Source organism: Zingiber officinale, chromosome 1B (genome assembly GCF_018446385.1).
Source record: "Zingiber officinale cultivar Zhangliang chromosome 1B, Zo_v1.1, whole genome shotgun sequence".
Taxonomy (NCBI): domain Eukaryota; kingdom Viridiplantae; phylum Streptophyta; class Magnoliopsida; order Zingiberales; family Zingiberaceae; genus Zingiber; species Zingiber officinale.
In genome coordinates this window covers 127,337,789-127,355,310 of record NC_055986.1, presented here as the reverse complement: position 1 = coordinate 127,355,310, position 17,522 = coordinate 127,337,789, and the positions used below count along the sequence as shown (strand labels likewise).

The following is a 17,522-nucleotide window of genomic DNA, read 5'->3' as shown; positions in this document are numbered from 1 at the left end:
AATGCAAAAATTAATTCTTTTATATTACCATTTAATTAATAAATCATCAATTTATTTATTTATTTGGAAATTTTTTTATTACTTTTCTTTGTTTTTAATGAATAATTTCACAGCATTCTAGACCACTTCATATTCACTTCTGTTATGCCTCAATAATATTTAAAAATCCTACAAATAACAGAGCAAGTTATCAAAGCTCTTTCTATCAATTCATCATCTATTTGGTAGAAAAAATCTAATGGTATGCCAAACCATCTTGCAACTAGGAGAGAATTACAATTAGAAAATACAAGTTTCAATGCCCTTTGCAAGCTCTAGATCCCTTGCTTAATTTAGCAACTAAAAAGAGTGAAGTAAAAAATAGACCATCTTAAAAGCAATATCCATTCCACCATAATAAGACAAAGTATATCTAATCATCAAGTAACAAGTCTTACGTTAAATAATAGTCTAACAAACATCCAAATCATCCAAATGCATAATACATAGTATCCAAATATAATCATCCAATTATATATTACATAACAAGCAACAAACTAATCATGCAGTGGATTCTCTTCATCCATCATTTGGTATAACAAGGTTTTGTGATATTCATAAACATAAGGACATCCAAGTAAAGCTCTCAACATCTGTGGGTGTTGAACAAGATACAAATAGCATGTAGAAATTTTATGTTACTCAACACTTAATTGACTCAACAAACTCCACACTTCACTATTAGAAATAGGAAGTTCACTTAACTATTTTAGACGTCGAACTCATAATGGTTTGAGCTACTTGTTCAATTGCATTGCTTATACCATCATCATCAACTTTACCATTCTTTGCACTATATTTCACTTTTTTTTGCGCTCTTGTTCTTGGATGATACTCCAACAAAAGAGTTAGCTTGAGATTTAGTTGGTTCAGAACTAGGAGTTGGAATTTGAGCATCCTCATTAACTACATCTGAATTGTCCAAATAAATTTCATGTTGAGATATCATAAATTCAACTTCATCAATTGTTTCAAAATGATCTCCAACAACATTATTCTCCACTTCCATGCTAGCTCTTTTCTTTCGCATTTCTAACGTAGTTTCAACATGCTGTCCTGTAGCTCTATCTTTCTCATATATTTGAATTAACTTCTCATAATTTCTAATAGGCTTGCTCTTCCATTTGTCAGTTTCTGGTTTTATCTACAAGTTACAATATAATTGTATCAAATATTTATTCATAATATTCACAAGAGAAAATCATATAGTTTTCAAATGCATATCATGGAACACACCTCAATTAGTTGTTGTCAAACCTCAAGTTCAACAATGAACATTTGTGTGGTGGGATCCCATGCAAAACCACTCATATCATTATTGAATAGATCAGAACAAGAAAACCAACCTCTTTTAATTGTTTAATGTGATTTTGAATCCTGTACTTATCGATGGGTTTGTTGGGAATTTTTTTTAAAAATTCATTCACAATATTTTCAAATGCATGTGTAGTAAAGGTTCCACCAACCCTATTGTCTATATTATGTTGGTTCAAATATGCATCGATAAGAGCATCGTCCATTACTTTATTCCAAACACACTGATTATTCGCCTTGCTTGCACTTGCATCCTTAAAAATAAAAATATAGTAACAATCAAAACACACAATCACATAAACAACCATATAACATAAAATTCAAATAACATAACAAATTAAAATGTCAACATTAACAATCATCCAATTACAAGAGAATTGGTCCAAAACCACAAGATAAACAAATAAACATAAATATCACCTATTAATACGCAGCTACGGAATCCTAAGCAATTCTCCCCTTCTTGCATCTTCCTGGTCATCTCTCTTACTATGATTTTCCTCTCGACGTTTACTATTATTACTATGTTCAACATCAACCTCAGTAAGCAATCCCTCATCTGGATCAACATTAATCAAGTAATTGTGTAAAATACAACAACAAAGAATAATTTCTTTTTGAGTCTCAACATCATAATATGGCTCCGTTGAACTTCCTATAATAGGAAATCCCTTCTCAAAGACTCCAAAAGCTCTTTCAATTGCATTACGCAAAGAAGAATGTCGAAGATTAAATAACTCCGAGCATTTCGTGGTGGATTGTGGCTATATTCTTTCAAATGATAACGTTCTTTTCGATATGGTGTAATAAGACTGCTTTTCAACATGAATCTAACATCAACAAGATAGTATTTCCTAAAATAAATTATATGTTATTAAATTATAAAAGCAAGGAAAGCATAATCACAATATATGCCATGCAATTTACCTTTTGGAATTTTAAGACACTTTTGTTTAGTTAATGCATGTTTTATTATTCTTCCCATTTTGTTAAGACATAAGTGAATTTCAGATCAAATATGCAAGTTGCTAAAACATTGTGTGTTGGAAATCCTTTCTACCTTTAAACTTTGAGGCATCAAAGGGAGAAATTTTAACACAAATATGTGTTTCATCTATTGCTGCAACACAATCTTGATATAAGCATGTCTAAATTATTAATAATTATGAACATATGGACATGAATCTATACTAGTCAAAAGATAAGAATAATATTTTCACCTTAAAAAAATAGGTAGAATCTTGCTATTGAAGATTTTTAAGGAACTTGTGACCCATCCGATTGTTTGAGAAATTTATCCTCCAATTCTATTATAGCTCTTAAAACATTATGGAAATGATGATTCACTACTCCTAATTAATAGAAAAAGAAGCCATGTTCACGATTTGTAACATTATGACCTAGCAAATAAAGTGATTTTTGCTACTTGTTCTTCCATAGTGATCCTTGTTGTAGGTCGCAAACCACCTTTTTTTTGACGAAAAGATTACACAAACTCACAAATGCAGAAGAACCCATTCTAATTCTCTTTTCTTTCGCATTTCTAATGCAGTTTCAACATGCTGTCCTGTAGCTCTATCTTTCTCATATATTTGAATTAACTTCTCATATTTTCTAATAGGCTTGCTCTTCCATTTGTCAGCTTCTGGTTTTATCTACAAGTTACAATATAATTGTATCAAATATTTATTCATAATATTCACAAGAGAAAATTATATAGTTTTCAAATGCATATCATGGAACACACCTCAATTAGTTGTTGTCAAACCTCAAGTTCAACAATGAACATTTGTGTGGTGGGATCCCATGCAAAACCACTCATATCATTATTGAATAGATCAGAGCAAGAAAACCAACCTCTTTTAATTGTTTAATGTGATTTTGAATCCTGTACTTATCGATGGGTTTGTTGGGAATTTTTTTAAAAAATTCATTCACAATATTTTTAAATGCATGTGTAGTAAAGGTTCCACCAACCCTATTGTCTATATTATGTTGGTTCAAAAATGCATCGCTAAGAGCACCATGCATTACATTATTCCAAACACATTGATTATTCGCCTTGCTTGCACTTACATCCTTAAAAACAAAAATATAGTAACAATCAAAACACACAATCACATAAACAACCATATAACATAATCAAGTAACATAACAAATTAAAATGTCAACATTCACAATCATCCAATTACAAGAGAATTGGTCCAAAACCACAAGATAAACAAATAAACATAAATATCACCTATTAATACGTAGCTATGGAATCCTAAGCAATTCCCCCCTTCTTGCATCTTCATGGTCATCTCTATTACTATGATTTTCCTCTTGATGGTCACTATTATTACAATGTTCAACATCAACCCCGATAAGCAATCCCTCATCTGGATTAGCATTAATCAAGTAATTGTGTAAAATACAACAACAAAGAATAATTTCTTTTTGAGTATCAACGTCATAATATAGCTCCGTTGAACTTCTTATAATAGGAAATCTCTTCACAAAGACTCCAAAAGCTCTTTCAATTGCATTACGCAAAGAAGAATGTCGAAGATTAAATAACTCTGAGCATTTCGTGGTGGATTGTGGCTATATTCTTTCAAATGATAATGTTCTTTTTGATATGGTGTAATAAGGTTGTTTTTCAACATGAATCCAACATCAACAAGATAGTATTTCCTAAAATAAATTATATATTATTAAATTATAAAAGCAAGGAAAGCCTAATCACAATATATGCCATGCAATTTACCTTTTAGAATTTTAAGACACATTTGTTTAGTTAATGCATGTTTTATTATTCTTCCCTTCTGGTTAAGACATAAGTGAATTTCATATCAAATGTGCAAGTTGCTAAAACATTGTGTGTTGGAAATCCTTTCTACCTTTAAACTTTGGGGCATCAAAGGGAGAAATTTTAACACAAATATGTGTTTCATCTATTGCTACAATACAATCTTGATATAAGCATGTCTAAATTATTAATAATTATGAACATATGGGCATGAATCTATACTAGTCAAAAGATAAGAATAATATTTTCACCTTAAAAAATAGGTAAAATCGTGCTATTGAAGATTTTTAAGGAACTTGTGACCCATCTGATTATTTGAGAAATTTATCTTCCAATTCTATTATAGCTCTTAAAACATTATGGAAATGATGATTCACTACTTCTCCTAATCGATAGAAAAAGAAGTCATGTTCACGATTTGTAACATTATGACCCAGCAAATAAAGTGATTTTGCTACTTGTTCTTCCATAGTGATCCTTGTTATAGGTCGCAAACCACCTTTTTTTTGACGAAAAGATTACACAAACTCACAAATGCAGAAGAACCCATTCTAATTATATTACGACATTGATCATTAGTTAATACTTTTGTCATTAATTCATTTCGTACACGTTCCCCTTCTAAACGTACAACACGAAGAATTTGACTATTTTGTTTGTGCATATTTCGCACATACCAAGCCGCAACCAAACAAACAACTTGGGTTGATGCGAGTTGATGCATACGATGCAACTTAATGAAATCATTACGTTTACCGCTTTGATCACCCATCTATAATCAAATAAATGAACTATAATCAAATAATTGAAAAAAAAGTAAATTATGAGTAAAAACAAATAATTAAACAAGAAACAATTAGGAAAATAATGTTTACTAAAGAAGTAAAATAAATGAGCAGAAGATGAGCAAATGTGATAAGCAAATAGTGACGACTTGATATTTTTCTTGTTATTTTTTCAAAACAAAAACGAAAGAGAGAGAGACAGATACATATGTCTAATGTTTTCTTCTTGCTCTTTCTTGGTCAGATGGGGAAATGGAATGGAATACTCATTTCATGGGACAATGATAGTATGAGCCTTAAAAAACGTACGGGAGGATTGCTTGCTAGTGGCTCCTAGTTCACCGCTTTGGTTCCATCATCTTAATTTACAACAAGATAGAAAATTCACATCCATAATTCAACCCACAATTTAACATGAACTTGTAAACGCAGCACAAACCTTGACTCAACAAATCCAATTGTAGAACACAACCTTAAATTCTAACAAATTCACAAGCTCAGATAAAAAATTAGTCTCTAATTAAACTAAGAACACCAAACGACATTAATCAAAACAGAGTGAATCAACAGAAGTCGTAACCAAACAACTAGAGTTGTGAACCCTACAACCAAAAATCCAAAAGGAAATGGGTGGAAATACACCTTACCTGCGTGGTTGCACGAGCTAGCTCTGACCTTTGAGAAGACGAGGAAGCGACCGCAAGAAGAGGAAGACACAATTGGCAATAGCTTGTGTCGTGAGAGAAAGGAAAAACGCAAAGAGGGGAACACTTCTAGCAGAAAGAGACAATAAAAGAGCATAAAATTGGAACAAGGATAATTTGGGAATTAATATTAGTAGGGATAAGATTGGAACAAAAAATATTTTGGGGTGTAAGAAAATCTTCTTTTTCATGGATAAGGAAGGTTAAGGTGGCGTTTGGTTCTCTCCTAGGAATCGGAATGAGAATGAGTATCATAGTATTGTGGAATGAGAATGTGTATGAGCTTAGGTATTATTCTTAAAAATAATGTTTGGTTAGTTGAATATTTTCAATCGGAGTGAACCTAAATTTCCTTTTTTATCCTTAGAAGAAAATAAGAGAAAAAATTAGATGGAAAAGAAAGTTGAATGTGAGAGAGAAAGTGTGATGAGAAAAAATGAAGAGAGGGAAAGTGTGATGAGAGAAAATGAGGAGAGAGAACGTGATAGGAGAGATTGAAAAGAAAAAAAGTATGATGAGAGAGAGTGTGTTGAGAGAGAAAGAGTGATGGGAAAAAATGAATAGAGAGAAAATGTGATGAAAGAAAATGAGAGATTAAGGAGAGAAAGTATGATGAGAAAATATGAGAATAGAAAAAGTGTGATGGAAAAAAATAAAGAGAAAGTGTGATGAGAGAAAATGTAGAGAGAGTATGGTAAGAGAGATTGAGGAGAGAAAGTATGATGAAAAAATGAGGAGAGAATGAAGAGAGAGAAAATGATGAGAGAGAATACAGAGAGAAAATGGTGGAGAATGTGTGATGAGAAAGAATGAGGAGAGAGAAAGTATATTGAGAAATAAAATGTGATGATAGAATGAGCAGAGAGAAAATATGATGATAAAATGAGGAGAGAAAAAGTATGATGAAAAAATGAGGAGAGAATGAAGAGAGAGAATAATGAGAGAGTGTGTGTGATGAGAGAGAATACAGAGAGAAAATGGTAGAGAATGTGTGATGAGAGAGAATGAGGAGAGAGAAAGTATATTGAGAGAGAAAATGTGATGATAGAATGAGAAGAGATAAAGTATGATGAGAGAGAATAAGGAGAAAGAGTGAAATGAAAGAAAAATTGAACAAATATACTAAGGGTATTTTCGTCCAAAATTTAATTCTCATTCCCATTCCATCAAAATCCAAGGGAGGGGGTGAGTATCATCCATGCCCAAGTTTTTGGGTTTCATTTCAAAATCTTGATTTCATTCCCATCAACCAAACACAAGGTTTGAGAATGAATCCATTTCCTCATTCCCAAACCTTTAAATCAAACGCCACCTAAATCTTACCAATCCCTACCTTTCCTTTCCTTTAGCTCACTCTTTTCCAAACAAAGTTTAAAGTTCCCCTTCCCCTTATTTACCCTTTCCTCCCCTTCCCTCACCTCCTCCTAAACAGTGCGTTAAAGGATTTGGATGCACGAATCAAACAAGCACACGCCAACAAACCTTTTCGGATTCTTGAGATTGACATTTCGTTACTACTCTTGACTGATTTATTCTCTTTTATTACCATTTTCTTCTGTGTGACCAAATCCAGAGTTCGTTACTGAAAGTGATTCACTGAATGGAGAGTAAGAAATCATTAGTAGTGAAAAGTTGAGAGTTGAATACTCATTAGCCTCTATGATGCTGATATTTCACTAGTGTCAGAGTGAGGTAGGGTTGATTTGATGCCATGCTTATAGGGAAAAAACGGGTAAAACGCTATTGTTGCATTTGGTTCATGGAATGAAATATAAAGAATATAATGTAGTTATTCTTATGGGATAGAAATATAGAACAGAGTATAACTATGTATTGCTTTCTTTCTTTCATGGATTAACGATTGCAAGTTTGCAACATATCAGCATAAATATGACTGGGTTGGATAGAAGAAATAGCTAAAGAGTGAGATTATTAGCACCCAGTTCTCATCAAATTCCTACCAAGGGTTGGCTCTTATGCATTACTTAGTTGTCTACCACTGGGGCACAAGTTCCTGGCCAACTTGCATGGGTTATGCATCACACCAGTGTTCATCTCAATCTTGATTTAAATCCCTGTGAAATTTAAATTTAAGTGTAGATGCACATTAAAAGTAAATAAGTACGTGCAAAGCATATAAAATGCAGGTCATTCTAGTGTAAAACAAGCTATTGTTGCAAAAATTGGTGAGCACAATCAGTTATAATTAACAATTTCATCTTTGACCAAAAATAAATACCAGTCTAATAGAATTGGTATTGCATGTTCATTTTGTAACTAGATGTTGGAATAATTTCCACCAAAATTCATAACAGAATAGCTATTCTTGCTAACCAAACATGCAATGTAAAATTTGAATCTTTCCATATAGGTTCAAATTCTGCCCATATCGGTTTCTTTGATACACCAACTACCAATTGACACTTTCAACCTCAAGTGAAATTTTACATGATCTTGCCGTTTTGCGAAAAGAGACTAGAGTTATATACGTATGCTTTACATAGATGATATATATACCGCCATATTACAAGTAAAATTCAATTTTTGTAGTGAAAGTTTTGCTACTTAACTTTTGACTGAGCTTGATTTAATTTGATGTCATATATCTTGGCCTTCGTACCGGCTTTCAAAATTCAAAATAATCTTTAGTTTAAAGTGGCAATGAATGTCCTATGAATCTTTAGTTCAAAATTCAAAATTCTGCAGCTGCTTTCTATGGCCATGTAAGCCATGTTGTCAACTTTCACTTATTATGAGTCCTTCTAACAATAAACTCCTACCATTCTTGGATATGTTATATTAATTCCATTGTTTTTCTATCATGTTGTGCTTTAACAAATTCATAAATGAAAGCCTCCATTAAATTGTACCTGACAACATGAAACATAAATCACATTTTAACCAAATAGCTCCTAGCAAATATTTAATTGTTTTTTTCATGAGAAATATGATAACTTTTGGCTGGCATTAGCTTTGACATTGATAGCAATAGTAAAGTCAGTGAGATGTCATTTGTGGATAGATCAACTAACCGGCTCAATGAGATCTTTATAGGATTACTGATGATAAAATCATGAACCCTTTCTAATGTGAAGTTTTTGACTAGGGCCTCAGGAAGGTATTAGAAACCTATATCCATTTTACTTTACGTTCTAAACTCCATGCCAAATATAATGTATAATTTTTTTTTCTTTCTAGAACCCTCATCCATGCCCCTGCAAATAATTTCTTTCTTGTAGGTTTATGATGTCATGTCACCTCATTTTTGGAAGATCATCCAGGTGGTGATGAGATTTTGCTTGCCGCAACTGGTAGAAATGCACGTTCCTTTTCTTGTTTATGTTGGATGTTAACTGTTGTGGTAAAAGGTGGTGCATTCACCCTAGACCCGCACGTCTGTCCCAAGTCATTTGGAAGGGAGGTAAATTATGATAACTGAACAGTGTCTCTTTAGGCGGGAGAGATTTTATTTCTCGAGGGATTGCTCCTCGGGGATTCGATCTCTGTTCTCTTGTGGTAATCTACCATCCGAGTACTAACTCGGCTATTAGATGTTAACTGTGCTTTTAGTGTAGATTGATTGGTTTGGTTGAAATGTTGAATTTCAAAGTTCCATACTCTAATATTATGATGTTGAAAAGTAAAATTCTTCATTTGATCTCTTCCCAGGAAAGGATGCCACCAATGATTTTGATGATATAGGTCACAGTAATTCTGCCAGGGATATGATGGCAAAGTACTACATTGGCCAGATAGATTCTTCAACTGTTCCAGCAAAGCGCGTTTATGTACCACTTCAGCAGGCACCCAACATCCCCGATAAATCATCCGAGTTCTTGATCAAAATATTGCAGTTCCTTGTGCCCATATTGATCTTGGGCCTGGCACTAGCCGTCCGAAAGTTCACCAAAGTAGATTAGGTTTTGTGCAATCTAGCTTTATGCTCTCAAAACTATGAAACATTGCTAGAATGAAATTTACAAGTTCTGCGGTTAAAGTGTTTGTCTACTAGTTCTTTGTAGTGAAATAAATACTGATGTTGTGATAAGGAGGGACTCCATCTCGCGGAAGATAGTTACTACGATGGAGGTCAAAATCAAAGCGGTCAACGCTCAGATATCATCGGTCGATCGGGTGATTAAGGCGATCAACGCTCGGATATCATCGGTCGGGTGATCACGTCCAACCGGGGGGGAGGTTCCGGTCCGATCTCGGGGGGAGAAGGTTTCGATTCGATTCTGCCTTTGACACGGGGAAGTGTCAAATGATTGTCGCTCAAGGGAGTAGTGGACGCTGGACGAAAGAGGAGACGATGTGCAGAAGCCGGGTCGAGCAGCTACCCCGCTCGGCCTTGCGATAGGACTCGGTATTGGCACAGTAGAGCTCTGGTCGGCCGAATCTGACACAGGAATAGCGGAGTTAAGGTCGAGCGGGCACGTGCACAGGAGTAGCGAAGTTCCGGCCGAGCGGACGAGACGCAGGAGCAGCGAAGTTCCAGCCGAGCGACCAACCCGCTTGGCCTAGCAGCATACCCCCTCTATTATTTATCGACATCCTTTTGGGAGGTAGTGTCGTTGGCATGGACAACCATAAGATTGTACGGCGGTCTTTTCAAGGGAAATTTTGTGAAGCGTGCTCACCTTGGGGAACGTGCACCCGCGGTACAGTAGCTCTATATAAATGGGGTCCAAGTATCGACATAGGTATGCAATAGACACTATTCGTGCTACTGTTCATTCTTGTTGTTGCTTCGCTTTCTATTTCATCGCCCGTGATTGACTTAAGCGTCGGAGGGCCAACGCCGAGGACTCCTTCCCTGGCTCGGCACTGACATAATCTGTATTGCAGGTCTGAGCGGAATCTATAGGCGGTCAGCAGGAGCGCCACATCCTCACCTTTCCATCTCATTGACTTTCGTACATGATCATATTTGGCGTCGTATGTGGGAACTTAACCTGCATCCGAGTTGAGAAGATGGAGGACGCTAGACGACTCACCACCGTGACGCTCACCAAAGAAGAGCTCGACATGCTCGTGCAAGCCCGAGCGGCGAAGATGTTCGAGCAGCAACAATAGTAGGCACTAGTTGATCGAGCAACGGTCGAGCAGTGACTTTAAACCTTGGTCTACATCAACGGTCGAGCAGCGACCTTAAACCCTGGTTTACATCAACGGTCGAGCGGAAACCTTAAACCCTGTCTACATCAACAGTCGAGCAACGACCTTAAACCCTGGGCTACATTAACGGTTGAGTGGCGACTTTAAACCCTCGTCTTCCCCAACGGTTGAGCGGCGACCTTAAACCCTGATCTTCACCAACGGTCGAGCGGTGACCTTAAACCCTTGGCTCGATGAGTGGTTAAGCGTCGATCTTATAACTCAAGAATGATGAACGACCGACTACGAACACGAGCTACACAAAAGCTCCAAGTCTGCAAAATACAATGCCCGTTCGGGACTATTCTTCAAAATATTTCGTCACCAATCGGAAGGTCACAGAATCATAATGAGCAACTCTTAAAACAAACTTATCGATCGGCTGGATAGACTAGTCGTTGTCGATCGGAGGAGTCATGAGGCCACAAGTTTATGCAATGTTCGAAAGACGAGTTGAAAAAACAAATACTAGAAGAAGATAAATCTTAGCCGAACGGACAAGCATTCATTGAAACTTCAAAATTTTATAAAGGCGGAACTCTCAACCTCACTCAAGGTAATCTAAGCCATCATCGGGCAGCAATTCAGTCAGCTTGTCCTGACTGATAACCTTACTCGATAAAGCAGCAGAGATGTAGCCGCCTTCCTGGAGTTGGCTGAACGCCCCTTCGATTGCCAAATCGAACAGGCGAAGTGCCTGGTCGGCGACCTTGTCATTGAAAGCGTCCGAGCGGATGTAGTTCCTCTTCATAGCCTCAAACCGGCTAGGCTCGACATCTTGATAAGTTTTCAAGGCGGCTCGGGAGGCCTCCAGCTCATCCTCCGCGGTGGCCAACTCATTATTTTTTATAGAGAGTTGGCCTCAAAGGGCAGTTTCTTTGACCAACCGACTCTTCCATTCAGCGACCAAGAAATCTTCGGCTTCTTTGAGTTTCTTAGCGAAAACTCGTGCCTCTTTATTCTTCAGGTCGAGATCTTTGATGTCCCGGAATTTCCTCGCATTAGTCGATTCGATCTTGGCGTCAAAGGTGGTGGCTTGCTTGTTAAGCCGAGCCAGCAAAGAGGCCTGCTCTGCGCTCTTTCCTCGCTCAGCCTCAAGCAGCTCGGTGCTCTTCGCCAGATCGGCTTCTTGACTTCCTCCTCCAAAAATGCGAGCCTTCGGCACATGGCCAAGCTCTCTACCCAATATTACGAATAACCAAGAAAATATAAGCGCCGAGCGGAGATAGATTAAGAAGAATGCAACACTTACCCCAGTCGACATCTAGGTATGGCTGTCCGCGAGCACCCCCGGAGGCATTATCGCTCCACGGGCTCGGGCGTCAGCTCATATCTGTGCGAGCGGCCCCTGAATAATTATTTGGTGCTCAGGGGCTCGAGATTCAGCGCTAGCCGACTCGCGCCATTCTTCAGTCGGGAGGTGGAGAACCGCCGTTATATGGCGCTGGCCGCTCGGGGCTAACTGGGCCGAGGTCGCTCGTCTGGACGGCCAAGATGAGGACATCGGACAGATGCCGGATTTTTTGACCTTCGATAGTGGTGGCATGAAGGCCACTGGAGGCGCAGAGAGTCCCTTGCAGCAGATCAAATAATGAGGGTGTCCGATCAGACAACATGGGGGGTCGTAGTTTCTTGAATTGGAGCGAGGGTTGAAGTTTCAACCTGTTCGGCGGACCACACCACCGACGATGCAGAGCATGAGGAAGGCTCCGCCTAGCGCCTCTTACGCCTGATCAACGGCTCTCTTGAGGAGGCTGAGCCCGACATCTCCTCAACTTGAACGACCGGATGTCGTTCGGAGGGAGGTTGTGATCCACCAGCCGCTCCACCAGTAGGCGCCCGGTTGGCTGCCCCTCCGCTCACCAAGACTGGAGCCCTTTGCTCTCGTCTTGTGGGTCGATCGGCTGCAGATCGCGGCTCTTCAATTCCTCCACAGCCGTCGCATTGATCGCGACATCCGTAAGTTTAGCCTTACCGGCCAGACATGCATGTAGCATGACTTCAGCTGCAAAAGATGAAGAAAAATCAATTAGAATCAAAGGAAGGAGTGAATAAATTGCATACCTAGGCTGGACGGAAGCTAGGTGCGGATCGAACTCAGGCCGAAAATGTAGAGAACACCCTCCAACAACAACTTGTGGACGTTATATTTCTGACCGGGCAACATTGAAGCTGCGTTGAGATAGTTCGATCGGCTCTTGTACTATTTCAAGGGAGGCTGACTGACCACTTCGAGCTGCCAGTGGGTCGGGAAGTCTGGCCGCTCGGGAAGACGTACAAAAAAGAAGTATTCCCTCCAATACTTGTTGAAGGTCGGTATTTTGTCAAAGAAAACTAAACTAACTCGAGCTTGGAAAAGAAAAGTCCCTGGCTCGGACAATTTCGGATAATAAAAATAGTGAAAAATCCGGGGAGTGAGAGGAATGTCTTGCAGGCGGAACAGAACAACTACCCCACATAGCAGCCGAAAGGAGTTCGCCACTAATTGATGAAGGGAGATGGGAAAGTATTTACGAATGGCGGGAAAGAAGGGGTGAATAGGATGTAAGGAACTAGAGCGCTAAGCACGCTTATGCGCAGCAGAAATCATCTAGTTCCTCCAGGAGATTCTTGCGAAGGGAAAGAAAATATACTAAGATTTGAACAACAACATGATAGTATACCTTTGATGCATGCTACGGACTCCAGACAGCTTGGATCTCAGCATGATCACACGTTCGCGCCTCTATGGTATCCACACGAACAAGTATCTCCGTTTGTCTCACAAACTCACAAAAATGGAGAAGAAAATTATCTAAGGTTGTGCTAGCAACCAAGCAAGGTAATTTCGGTCAAGAGGAGTAGAGAAGAGGAAGGAGAATGAAGAAGTTACTCAAAAATGAGAGAAAAATTGTTTAAGTATTTTCAACAAATGAAAACATTTAATAAACATTAATTTAATTAATGAGCCTTAATGAGTATTCACTCTCCATTAAGGACTACACTTGATACTTCATTTTCGAAAATTGAATGATTCATTGAATTTCGAAAATTCAATGAATTAATCTCCATTAATCCTCACTTGAGTCTAACTCAAGTCTAATTCAATCGAGTCTTACTTAATTAATCTCATGCAATTTCAAATTCAATGAATCACTATTTCATTCATTTGAATTGACTCATTGAGTCTAGTTTGAATTAGATTTAATCCAATAATTAGATCCAATTGAGTCTAACTCAATAAGTTCAATTCGGATTAGACTTAATCTAAGGATTCATCATATGAACCCATCTCCAAATCTACTTATTCTTTGTATGTGACCAAATAAGTTCTCGTAACGTTGGCAATGTATCCAAATCAATATTTAGATACATAAACAATGAGTGACATCTAACAATGCATTATTGCTACCCAAGTGACGAGAAAGTCGAGATCCAACCTAACCTGTCCATGGCTATTATCTTGTATGACTTGATCTTTATATCTTTGATATCTAGATTGATTAATGAGGCATAGACCATGTCATTCTCTTATCAACCTTTGTGTTTCTTGATCTCTAAGTAGACACACTCAATCAAATAAGCTCAATATCTTATATTGACTTATTTGAGCATGATCATGCTTTCTTGTGCCCTACTAATCAAGGGGCCTACAGATATTGCTTCCGTCATATGGAAGGGATAGATACCATCTACATCACTCACATCCCTCCACATAATTCATTGCATACCCAGTGATCGACTTTATTGTCCACCTTGTTACAGGTGATGTTTGTCGATACCAAAGTATACAACTCTTTATGTAGGGAACCGTAGTGACTTCAGGTCTAAGGACTATTCATACCAATAGTCACATAAAAATGTTTATGACACTCATATAATGATCCATGAAACATTCTCATGGCGGGTCATTCAGTATATATTCTCTAATATATACCCATGTATCAACTTGATATCTCATATCCATGACTTGTGAGATTAAGTCATCCATTGACCTACATGTTAGTCTCAACGCATTAATATTGTCCTTGTATATTAATGCTTGACTAGGAATAGTTAAGAGTAGTGTTCTATGTATATCTACAATATCTCGCTATCAATTCAACTAATTGATATGTTGTAGATAAGAACTATTACCCAAGGAAATTATTATACTTATTCAATCGACACTGATCTGAAATAAATATAATAACTAACTTCACCTTTTATTAATAATGAAATATAATACAAAATTGAGCTCTTTACAATCATCTCATAATTGGTATTAGGGCTAATACTAACATAGGAAACAGCAAACCGACGGTAAACTGATCCCTAAAGAAGGTAAGATAGCCGGGCAGCGGAGAGTTTGGCCGATCGGAAGGAGAAGGAAGAATAACTTTGTATCCAGAAGGAAACTCAAAAGCGGCTGTCAGACTCTCAGCGTCGTCGGCGTTAAACCTGGACTCAATAGAGGTGTACCAAAGCCTAAGGACGCTGACAGGCGGCTGTGAGGAACTCGTCATCGTAAAAAAATAAAAGCAGCGAAAGGATGTGAGGGGAAGGAAGACTACTGGAAGAATATCGCCAGAACACAGACGAAGAAACGTCCAAAAACTCGAAGACGGGTGCGATTGGAAGGAAGCTCACTAGAAGGTCGTCGGAGGAGCAGGAAAGGAGGACCAGAGCACAGAGACGGAGTTATCGCCGAAGAGCTCGAAGATAGAGATGGAAAGGAGGAGGAGGCGACGTGCACGAGCTTATAAGCCTTGGGGTCGGCCGACCGGAGCAGTCCGACCTAGGTCGCGAAAACCCAGGCAGAAATCGGGTCGTTGAATTTGAAGCGCCAAACATCACATCTCCAGTGAATATTTGCCTATCACGTCAAGCGTACGACGACAGTGGGTGGGACACATGGCGCCTCGCCACAGGTCGACATTTAATGAGGGTAATTAAAAGGCATGGGGGGCGCTCAGCCATAATGCGCAGGGATTTGCGCGATTTTCCAGAAATATGGGTGACGTAAGCCCGGATCGCGTTCGCCCAAGACAACGTAAGAAAAAATTTCCAAGTATGAATGTTCATTGCGTCGATCGACTTAAGGGAGCAGACCTATGTCCGAACGACAATCTTCAACAGGTCAACTGGCACAGAGCGGTCACATAGCCGATCGTTGGGTCACGTTAGTCTGAGCAAAAACCAAGGAGTGTCGAAACCGATTGGGTTGAAAGCTTCAGAGATAATTTTGTCCAGTCAGTCGGATTTGCAGCCTCCTTCGACTAAACTTGAAGGGGAGGCATGTGATGCAGTGATAAGAAGGGGCCCCACCCCGCAGAAGATAGCTGTCATGGTGGAGATCAAAGTCAAGGCGGTCAACGCTCAGATATCATCGGTCGGTCGGGTGATCAAGGCAGTCAACGCTTAGATATCATTAACCGGTCGGATGATCATGCCCGACTGAGGGGAGAAGGTTCTAGTCTGATCTCGGGGGGAGAAGGTTCCAATCTGATCCCAACTTTGACACGGGGAAGTGCCAAATAACCGATGCTCAAGGGAGTAGTGGGCGTTGGACGGAAGAGGAGACGATGTGCAGAAGCCGGGCCGAGTAGCTACCCCTCTCGGCCTTGCGATAGGACTCGGTATTGGCATAATGGAGCTTCGGCCGATCGGACGAGACACATGAACAACGGAGTTACGGCCGAGCGGGCGAGACACGGGAGCAGCGAAGTTTCAGCCGAGCGGCCAACCCGCTCGGCCTAGCAACATACTCCTTCTGTTATCTATCGATTTCCTTTTGAGAGTTAGTGCCGCTGACACCGAGCATGGACAACCAGAAGATCGTACAGCGAAAGCTTCCACCGTCACTTCAGAGATATGCCCGGCCTGTTAAGGTATTATGCCAATGACACTTTACTGATAAGTCTTTTCAGAGAAAACTTTGGGAAGCGTGTTGGCCTTGGGGAACGTGCACGCGTGCTACAGTAGTTCTATCTAAAGGGGGGTCCAAGAATCGGCAGAGGTATGCAATAAATACTATTCGTGTTACTGTTCATTCTTATTGTTGCTCCGCCTTCTACTTCATCGACGGTGACTGACTTAAGCGCCAGAGGGCCAACATCGGGGACTCCTTCCCTGGCTCGACACTGACGTAATCTATTGATCCTATCTGAGAATCGAGGCGACGGATGTTGGGGGCGTGACACTCCTGTTGACCGTTGGTGGACTTCGAGCTGGAGGTCCTGCAATCACAGCAACGTCAGTGCCGAGCCAGGGAGGGGTTCCCGACGATAGCCCTCCGACGTTCAAGTCAGTTTTCGACAAAGTGTAAGCAAAGAAGCGAAGCAACAGAGTAACAATGTAGCTACAGTAGGGATTATGCATACCTCCGTTGAAGCTTGGGGTCTTTTATATAAGACTTCGAAGGCGTGTGTGCACGCCCCTCGAGGCGCGCATGCTTCCCAAAGCTTACCTTGAAAAGACATGTCAAGAAAGCGTCTCTGACACCATACCTCAATGACCCGAGCATATCTCTGACATGATAGTTGAAGCTTCCGCCGTACGATCCTCTGTCTATCCATGCCGCCAACCATGTCGTCTGTCGATGGCACGAGTTCCCACAAGGATATCGGCTGATCCTCCTTTTGTTTGCTAGTGGGCCGAGCGGGATGGCCGCTCGGCCAGCCTTTAGCTGTTCGGGTTGTCTAGCCCTTTGGCCGCGCGGAGTGGACGCTCCGCCAACATTCCACTGTCAGAGCTCCATTGTCATGCTGCGAT

At 39.5% G+C, this 17,522-nt stretch overlaps 1 protein-coding gene across 1 annotated transcript; it reads left to right on the top strand.

The window, feature by feature from the left end:
• Window positions 1-8,883: 8,883 nt before the first annotated feature.
• On the top strand, window positions 8,884-9,635 carry LOC122041983 (cytochrome b5-like; the record flags this gene model as incomplete). Its single annotated transcript, XM_042601893.1, has 2 exons — window positions 8,884-8,944; window positions 9,303-9,635. Coding segments are annotated over 2 exons (312 nt in total), but the record flags the coding sequence as incomplete, so codon positions are not given.
• Between the last annotated feature and the right edge of the window lie 7,887 nt (window positions 9,636-17,522).